At 54.0% G+C, this 9374-nt stretch overlaps 1 protein-coding gene across 1 annotated transcript; it reads left to right on the forward strand.

Annotated features, from left to right (window-relative positions):
- Positions 1-2083: 2083 nt before the first annotated feature.
- On the forward strand, positions 2084-9327 carry EIF2B2 (eukaryotic translation initiation factor 2B subunit beta). The gene is made up of 8 exons (XM_087747344.1): positions 2084-2415; positions 3024-3144; positions 4001-4149; positions 4918-5081; positions 5362-5457; positions 6365-6502; positions 7211-7277; positions 8191-9327. The coding sequence occupies exons 1-8, from the start codon at positions 2178-2180 to the stop codon at positions 8346-8348; spliced, it is 1131 nt and encodes a 376-aa protein (XP_087603470.1). The 5' UTR covers positions 2084-2177; the 3' UTR covers positions 8349-9327.
- Positions 9328-9374: the final 47 nt, after the last annotated feature.

The following is a 9374-nucleotide window of genomic DNA, read 5'->3' on the forward strand; positions in this document are numbered from 1 at the left end:
CCACATGCCCCACGCTCCCTGCGCCGCCCTCGCTGCCACTCCTCTTCCCCACTCCCTCCTTTTCAGTCCTCCTGGGCACTCCTTGCCTAACTCACTGGGTCCTGGTAGCAGCTGCTGGCTAATGACAACCAGATGTCTCGTAGCCAAGGTCCCTCTGAGCAGCCAGAGCCCAGGGTTTGCCTTTCGGCTGTCCAGAGAGCCACAGGTTCTGGCTCAGCTCTGCTACACGGGGCTAACAGCTCCCGAAATCACCATTCAGAGGCTTTCATTCATGAAATACAAGGCAGCAGACCAAGCGCAGGACTCTGCCCCTCAGGGGACACCGGACTGCCAGCCGTCGTTGGCCGGCTGTGGCAGCAGTGCCCGACGGAAAGCGCTGTAGGGAACAGGGCAGGAACAGCACGAGCAGGGAAAACCTCTGCAGCCTGGCAAGGCACTGAGAAGAAACTGCCCTGCAATAGTTACTGGGACCAGAGCAGGGAATGTAAACAGCCCAGCATCCACAAGGAGGTCATAACCTTAGAGTCCCATTTCCCTTCCTCTTCTCCCTCCTGCCTAATCTCCAAGAGCTGCTCTGTTTACTAGCGAGATAAGTAAACAAACAAAGGAAAGCTCCAAAGCAATGATTTTATTTTTTTTTTTTGGCCAATTCACCGAGTGCCCCAGTCCCAGGTTGCATGCGTGGGAGCGGTCTCCGCACGCCATGGCGGCCAGCACACAGCAATGCACGGGGACAGCCAGCGGCGGAGGCAGGCAGCCGATGGGCGTGGGCAGCCCTTCCCTGCCCTGCCCACAACGCAGCCGTGCAGAGGGGCAAAAGGGAACTGCGCTACCCTGCGCAAACGCGGACCAGGGAGGCCCTGCCCCAGGGAGCCTCCAATTTACGCAAAATGGAAGAAAACAGACACCTAAAGCTGAGAAGGGGGAGAGGAGGCAGCGGGGAACAAGGACGGGCCTGGTAAGCACAGCGGGGCCTGGTACAGCTGAGCCAACAGCGCGGCAAACCCTGTTACCCTCTGCTGACTCTCTCCAGGGGCAAAGGATGAGACAGGCTCATCGAGGAGGGGAACTCTGACTTCCAGCCAGGGCAGCGGCATCCCCCAAGCACATCCAGGCAAACCCAGGCGCACGGCCTTTTGCCAGGAGTCCAAGGGATGCGGTGAGCTTCCTTCCCCAGGCTGGCAGGTGCTCTGGCTTCCAGGCGCACAGGGGCACTTGGGGAAGTGGCAGGAAGAGAGAAGGGTGGAAGGACTCTCAGCCCAGCCCAGGCTTTGGGTGAGAAATCACCTGCAATACATCCTCGAGACCCAGCGCACAAACCGTTGGCATCTTGCTGGAGACCCCACAGGCCCTGGGTGGTAGCTGGCTGTGGGGCGAGCCCTAAGAGAATTAGACAAGCACAAAAAAGGCACGATGAGCACCAAGGCCCTGCAGGCCCCTGGAGGAAGCACTCGCTGAAAGCTTTGGTTTCCTAATCTACAACAACAGGACACAGAGCAGAGCCACGGAGTAAAGCAGCGCCGCAATGAGAACTACGCCGTGGCTCCTGCCTGCTCCCTGGACAGAGAGCTCCAGGAACTGGACACAAAGGAGCTGCATTCCTGCCTTATCCAGGGCCGGCTCTGGCTCCGCCAGCAAGAACAATCGGGCGGCCAGGAACTGCGCCTTTCCCGCCCCGTTTGCTTTGGCTCTTTGCGCCCACAGCGCCGCGCGGTCCAAAGCAAATCCCAGCACAGGGCTCTCCCCGCTGCTCGGCCAGGCCCGGCCCCCGCCCGCCCTGCGGCACGGCCGCTGCGCTCCCTGGCACAGGCCCTTCCTGACGCCGGCCCCAGGCCCCGGCCAGCCGGCACACCGCTCCCGAGCTGCGCCGGGGCCCGCCCCGGGGGGCGCCTCCCGCTCGCCCGGCCCCAACGCCGTCGCACCCCGCCAGCCCTCGCCCCCCGGCACCGAGGCCCGGCCGCCGCCGCCCCGCCGTGACCCGCCCCTCCGGGCCCGGCCCGCCGCCGTCCCACAAGCCCCCGCGCGGCGGGCGGCGTCCGGCGCGGCGGGCGGGGTCAGAGGTCACCGCCCGTCTCCCGGGTTACGAGAGCCCCCGCCAGCCCCTGCGAGCCGCAGGTTACCCTTCTCATTGGCTGCGCCGCCGCCGGGGGGTGGGAGTACGTTGGCAGCCTCCGCCAATGAGGAGGCAGGACGGCGGAAGCGGAAGCGGTGTGTGCAACGGCGGAGCGCCGCCGTACCGGAGCGCCGCTGCCATGCCGGGCGCCGCCGAGCGCGGCTCGGAGCTGTCGGAGCAGATCGAGGCCTTCGTGGCGCGGCTGCGGGGCGGCGGGGAGCGGCCGCGCTCCGAGGACACGGCGCGGCAGACGCTGTCGCTGCTGCGGAAGATCATCGGGCACGGGCGATGGAGCCGGGCCGGTGAGAGCCGGGCGGCGGCGGGCAAGGCCCTGTTCGGCGCCGGGGGGAGCTGCGGGAGGGCGGCGGCGGGGGCGCCTCGAGGCCGTCGGGGCGCGCTGCTGCCGCTGGGCCCGGCGCGCCGGTCGCGGCCCCGGGGTGCCGAGGGAGCAGCAAGGCCGGGGCAGGCCCGGGGCGGTGCCGCCGGCGCTGCGGCCCGGGGGAGCCGGGAGCCTCGATAGCGGCTGCCGGTGGGCCTGGGTTCCCCGTACCTGTCCTGCCGCACCGCAGCCCTTTACAGCCTGCTGCGCTTGCCGGTGTCGTGGCGTGAGGAGCTGCAGGAGCCCCCCCGCCTCGGCCGCGCTCTCGCCTCGGCCGCTCCAGCAGCGCAGCGCTTCCCCTTGCGCTGATCCCGCCGCTTGCGGGCTCCCCGAAGTGACCCGTGCTGCGGAACCCCCTGTGGACCCAGCTGCTCCGCGAGTGGCTTTCCGCTCACCTCTCTGCCCTTTTTCTCAGCGTCGCACTGCCAGCGCCAGCCTCTGGCCGTAGGGCGGCGTGGGGTGGGCGCGTTGGTTCGACGCTGGCGCGGGTTCGATGTGGGCAGCGATAACCGAGGCCTCCCCCTCTTTCAGGGGAGCTCATGGATCTGATCCGGACAGAGGGCCGGAGGATGACGGCAGCCCAGCCGTCTGAGACGACCGTGGGCAACATGGTGCGGCGAGTGCTGAAGGTCATTCGGGAAGAGTATGGCAGGTGAAGCGCCCTCCCTTGCTGCCTGCGCCCCTCCTGAGCCCAGAACAGCTCTCCCACGCAGCACGTTCTGCTATGTCTGTGAGACCCCTTTCATTTCCATCACCCCCTTTTCCCACTTCTCCTACAGGGGGATTCAGTGAGTTTAACATCAAAGGAAACCTGTCCTTTTCAGCATAGCTGATGACATTTCATAGAATCATAGTGTCCTGAACTGGAAGGGACCCACAAGGATCACTGAGTCCAACTCCTGTCCCTGCATAGGACAACCCCAAAATTCACACCATGTGTCTGAGGGTGTTGTCCAAATGCTTCTTACATGTTGTCAGGCTTGGTGCCGTGACTGCCTCCCTGGGGAGCCTGTTCCAGTGCTCCACCACCCTTTGGGTGAAGAACCATTTCCTAACGTCCAACCTAGGAAGAGGAAACCTGTCCTTTTCAGCATAGCTGATGACATTTCATAGAATCATAGATTCTATTCAATATTTCCTCTCGTGAAACTCCGCTTGGCGTGTTTGTTGTGGCTGCGTGAGAACAGTCTGTGCCCTGACCTCGGGCTGCTCTCTCCTTGCGTTCCCAGGAGGGTCCATCCCACTGGAGCAGTAGCCTTGAGCCTGCTCCTCATCTGTGGGCCGCAGCGTTTGCATGCGACTTGCGAAGGCGCTTCCTGGTGCAGCTTCGGGTGTCTTTCTGCCAGAGACAGCTAAGGAAACCCCTTGGCATGGCATGGCGTGCCTCCTGCGTGTGGTTTTCCTTCCTCTCTGTTCACGTCCAGGCGTGCTGCGCTGTGGGGACAGTACTCAGCCTGGCCATGCCCCTGCGTGCTCTCCCCAGGCTGAAGGGCTGCGTCTCCCCGCAGGCTTCACGGGCGCAGTGAGGAAAGCGACCAGCAAGAATCCCTGCACAAACTCCTGACTTCTGGAAGACTGAGCGAAGATTTCAGCACCCCTTATCCTCTCCTGAGAGCTAACGTTATTGAAGCTATTAACGAGCTGCTAATAGAACTAGGTACGGAAGGGTCTGAACTGCCCCATGCATGGAGCTTCTTATGGGATGGGACTGATGCTTCCCCCTCCTCTTAGGTGGAAAGAAAACAGCAAGGATCTGGGAGGCTTAATCTGAAGGAACTAAGGAACTGAAGTCCTGCTCCCAGAACTAAGTTTAAGTCCTCTTTGGCTTACAGGGAGATGGGTGGAACGTTGTGGAGGGAAGAGTGTGGGGCCTGTTGGCCTGTGCTCTTGGTCTTCTGGGAAGTCTTGAGTTGAGTCCTCTGAAGAAGAGCATCAAAAATATGCCAAGGTTGGACTTAATCCCTGTGCACATATAACCTGACCCTTGTGCACAAAGCACTGTGATACATTTTTTCTTTTTCTGCGATCTTGTGACAGATCAGGCACCCAACTCTCCTTCTGAGGCCCAGGCTACCCTGCCTTCCCTTTTCTAGTGCTATTGGACTGTAAAACAATTGAATTTCTGTCACTAATTGTTGTGTGGGCACGGTTGTTATCTGAAGTAGTGCTGACACAATCCACTCCCCTCATGATGCAGTTTTCAATACAGCTATTTCTATAAGTAGCTAGGGAGCATGAGGCATTCAAGGGCCGGCGGCTTAGTGCCTCTCCGCTGGTAAGAAAAACAGGGAGAAAAGCTGCTCCTGCTGTACCAGTGCTCATAGCATTGCTTCAGTAAAAAATGATCTTGTTGGAGGACAGCCCTAGCAGCACAAGTGCTGCTTTTCCTGGCTGCTTTTCCACCCACGGTGTCCTTCTGTTACAGAGGGCACCACTGATAACATCGCTATGCAGGCGCTGGAGCACATCCACTCCAATGAGGTGATCATGACCATTGGCTACTCGCGCACCGTCGAGGCCTTCCTGAAGGAAGCTGCCCGCAAGCGGAAGTTCCAGGTGATCGTGGCGGAGTGTGCGCCGTTCTGCCAGGTGAGGCGCGGGCTGGCCGTCTTCTCCAGGCGCCGCGTTGTCCCGCGCGTTCTTACTGAACTCTTGTCTCTGGAGGCAAGCTGAACGTTACAGAAGTTCCTCTGCAGTTGAGATACTGAAGACAGCGTGTTATCCTACCCTGTGTCCTTCAGTTGGAGCGCTGTATTTGCACGTCGCTTGGTATTTTTGCAGTTCAGACAAGAATGGAGTGCTCGTATCTCTACAACTGCACTGCAGGATCTATGTCCCAGGGAACCAATTGGATTCTCCCTCTTTTTAGGGTCACGAAATGGCTGTCCGACTATCCAAAGAGAACATTGAAACTACTGTCATGAGCGATGCAGCTATTTTTGCCGTCATGTCTCGAGTCAACAAGGTAAGGAGGGCTGTACTGGAGGAGGGAGTTCACAGCAGGTTGGGTGCTTAGCCCTCCCAACCCAGCTGCAGGTCCCAGCAGGGATGGATGCGTTTCTTCACTGAAGACTCAAAATTGTAACAGTCCCTGTTTACAGCGGGGCTGGAGATGCAGTGTGGAGCCCCAAGTCAGTACGATGACTAACTGCACAGTGATAGGTTTTTCTGCCTTAGTGGCTAACAGGCAGAAGAGTTACAAGAAACCAAGCCAGGAGAGCCTCAAAGGATTAACCTCAGTTTTTAAAGAGGACAGAACAAAAAGCAGCATTTCCAAAGGGGAGAAGCTCCCCTTGCCTGGAACACAAGATGGGTGGTGAAGGGAATCACCGAGGTGTGTCTTTTCGAACAGACCTGTTCTGTACTTTTAGAGGTGAAGACTTAGCACCCCAAACTTAAAAAAAAAAAAAAAAAAAAAGAGTACTTGTAACATAATAAAATCCAGCCATACTGCTGCTTATTTATATATTTTAAGCTGCTTTACATTATTCCCATTTTACAGCAAGGGAATTGTGGCAGCCAGCAGTCCAGTTACTTGTACAAAGCTTACTTTGCAGGCTCGTAGAACAACAGGGAACACAGCCCAGTTTCTGCTCGGTGTTCCCTGCAGTAGAACATACATTTGTCCTCTGAAGTTCTCTGTGCTGGCCTCACCATGCTGGAGTCATGCTCTTGTTAGAGAGGAACGCCTCAGTGCAGAGCCAGTGCCAGATGAAACAGATCAGGCATCCCGCTGCCCTATAACTCCCGCCTTTGGCTGGCTGGCTGGTCTGACAAACTCCTCCAGCTCATCCGGCAGGGTCTGGGCCAGGAAGCGTTCCTTCCCCAGTTTGCCGTGGAACATGCTATCTAATGCTGATTTGCCTTTTAAGGTCATCATTGGTACAAAGACAATCCTGGCCAACGGTGCCCTGATTGCTGTGAGTGGGACTCACACCCTGGCACTGGCAGCTAAGCACCACTCCACTCCGCTCATCGTGTGTGCCCCCATGTTCAAGCTTTCGCCGCAGGTAAGTACAGTGGCTCTTCAGGGCTGCACCCGCTCTGCATAGAGGTGAGGGTGATTTTATGCTTGTGGAGCTTAGGGTGGAGAGCACCACCTGTCCCAAGGCGAGGCTGGTAAACGAGCCATCTCCCCCATCTAGCGCTGTTAGTTCAGACTGGAGATCCTCACCCAAATCTGACATGCCTCAGGATCTCCGTGAAGCAGCCTCCTCTGCCACATGTGCTGAGTAAGCAATGCGTTGGGTATAAGGATGTAGATCACTGCCTACTAGAAACTGACATCACCATACTTATTTTTCTTCAACCACAGCAGATTTCAGTTTATGTCTTTAGTGTTGAAGCACCCTCTGTACTGACAGAGGAGGTAGATGGAGATGCTCTCAACTGTTTCTTACACTCAGTACTTTTTCAGTATTGTCAGATGAAGTCACAGACTGAGGAAGTCACTTCTCTGCTCCAGTTCCCTAGGCTTTGCAGAAGGGCAGCCAGGTCATAGAAGGCTCTAAAAGCTCTGAGGAAAAACCTTTCACCTGTAGATGTTACAGAGGTTCTAGGCACAGGCACTATGTAATTATTGTAAACAGATGTAGCATCACCTGGCAAGTTGTCTTCCTCTGCTTTGGTTCCTTCCAGCATCCAGGATCTGTTTTCACTAGGAGAATGAGACACTGTCTTTTTTCCTGACCTTCTTGTACTCTTTCTTTCTCATTCAGTTCCCTAATGAAGAAGATTCATTCCACAAGTTTGTGTCACCACAGGAAGTGCTGCCATTCACAGAAGGTACTGGTTCTTCTTTATACAGGCTGGTCAAGCTGGTTCAGGCTATAATTTTTAAATTTTAATAGCTCACATTTAATTTAAACATAAGAGTGTCCTGTAACCCAAGACAGAAAATCCTTTCCTATTGTTCTAAGCAGAAAAAAGTGCTAGGAACCATCCTATTTTATATATAACTTTCTATTACAGAAAGTACAGAAAAAGGATTTCCTTTGAACACTATCTTTGCCCTTTTGCTTCTGCTCTGAATAGTCAGTGTTTTATTATAGGATTGTGATAATGGTGCCAGGCAGGTGGCAGTTTCCTGTGGGACAGAGCAGATGCCCAACACCGAGGGCAGCTTCCTTTCCTTCCTACAACTCATGTTAAACTTCTTGAAGCTTCGTTATGTGATCCACTTGTTGAAACTCAGTATCTCTGCAGTGGGCTTCCCACACAAGCATCATCTTTAGAAAGGCGTCCGCTCCCAAGCCCATTTTCAGATAGCAAAGTCTCTTTCAAAGCCCCGTTTCTATGTGACAAAGACTTTTGAAATGAAGATAGCAGGTTTGGCATAGGTTTTTGGTTTTGGTGTTCTGAGCTTTCCTTTAAATAATAACTTCGGCAGCATCAGGATTCTTGTATTCTGATTACATACTGGCAGGTATTTTGGCAGTTAGTAAATCTACATCAGAGGGGATCTGGGGTTTTTATCAGTAAAAACTACCAAAAGAGAGTGCTGCCATTCATCCAAGATTGCTGTATACCTGTAATTCAATGACATCAGTGAGAAAGTTGGAAAGAAATCAGGATGTTCTGGTACTGACTTCAGGGTGGCATGTGCATAGCCAGTTTCTTCAGGGGCTTAGGAAGACATGCAGGCAACTAAATGTACTTTGAGTTGCTTTGTCTAATATTGCTGCGATTCACTTTACAGGGGAGATCCTGGCAAAGATCAACGTTCACTGCCCAGTGTTTGACTACGTCCCTCCAGAGCTCATCACTCTCTTCATTTCTAACATCGGGGGTAACGCACCTTCCTACATCTACCGCCTCATGAGTGAGCTCTACCATCCAGATGACTATGAACTCTAATGCCGTGAAGCACGTCACTCTCCAGACTCTTCCTGTCTTTCTCTTTAGAAAGATAAAACAGCTAATTAAAGTGTATGATGCAAACACAGGTCGCTGTGGGGAATTTCCTCAGCGACGTCCTTCCTACCCAAAAGCAACAGAAGGCAGAGCTCTTGTACAGGTATTGATCTCTGTGCTGTGTCAGAAGCCACGTGGAGTTGCTAACCCACTTTGATTTTGAAACAGCAAGGCATGCATGTAACTCTCTGGGGCAGCTAAGCTGTTACGTCAAAGTATGCTGTAATAAAGGGTGTTCACAGTGATCTCACTGTTAATCACATTTTCCATATACAGTTACCTTTTTCTTTAACAAGCAGGAGTTTCACCTGTGTGGTGAGTTGCCCGCACCTATGATGCAGTAGCAGGCTTTCAGGTGTGCTTTCACATAGGAATGTGATAGGAATCCATTGGAAATTGGCTTCAAAATGGATTTTTTTTTTTTTCGGTAGAATTTTCTGACAATTTTTGGTGAGTTGCTGAAATACAAACCAGCTTTTTGTACAATGCTGGAACAGAAATTCCATTCTTGATGAAAGGAAGACCTTCAGAAGTCCCGGCAGCTAGCTTGTTCACCTCCATGTCAGAAGGCAGAGCTCAAGCTCTTGCTTCGCTTATTGTTGTCTGAGGGTCTGTCTTCTGCTGCACTAATTGAGTGACTGTGATTATTCTTCTTGGATGGACCTCCAGTCTCTTTCAGAAAGTTCTTTATTTTTGTGAGGGGGAGCATGGAATGTCGTAGAAGTCTCAGGCTCTTGCAGGTCAGTCAGATCACTTTTCCTTAGTCCCTTTTATCAACGTATGGCAATACACTACACCACAGTTAAGGCATCAAATGAAAGTAGTTTCTATTCCTTGTTTTGCTTTTGATTCAGCAGATGTCAATATCTCTTTGATTTGGTTTTAAGTTGGATGTCTGTGATTAAACAAAGGTGTCATCTTCTTTTGCTATCCTGAAACAAACTCTACTCCTCTACCTTAGACTGAGAC

Source organism: Nipponia nippon, unplaced genomic scaffold (assembly GCF_047370975.1).
Source record: "Nipponia nippon isolate SJK-2023a ecotype South Korea unplaced genomic scaffold, ASM4737097v1 scaffold_11, whole genome shotgun sequence".
NCBI classification, from domain to species: domain Eukaryota; kingdom Metazoa; phylum Chordata; class Aves; order Pelecaniformes; family Threskiornithidae; genus Nipponia; species Nipponia nippon.

Excerpts from the sequence above, each read along its gene's own strand:
- EIF2B2 (XM_087747344.1), top strand. The coding sequence starts at position 2,178 with ATGAGGAGGCAGGACGGCGGAAGCGGAAGCGGTGTGTGCAACGGCGGA. Across the intron at positions 3,145-4,000 it reads ATTCGGGAAGAGTATGGCAG|GCTTCACGGGCGCAGTGAGG; the intron begins GTGAAGCGCCCT and ends GTCTCCCCGCAG. Across the intron at positions 5,082-5,361 it reads AGTGTGCGCCGTTCTGCCAG|GGTCACGAAATGGCTGTCCG; the intron begins GTGAGGCGCGGG and ends CCCTCTTTTTAG.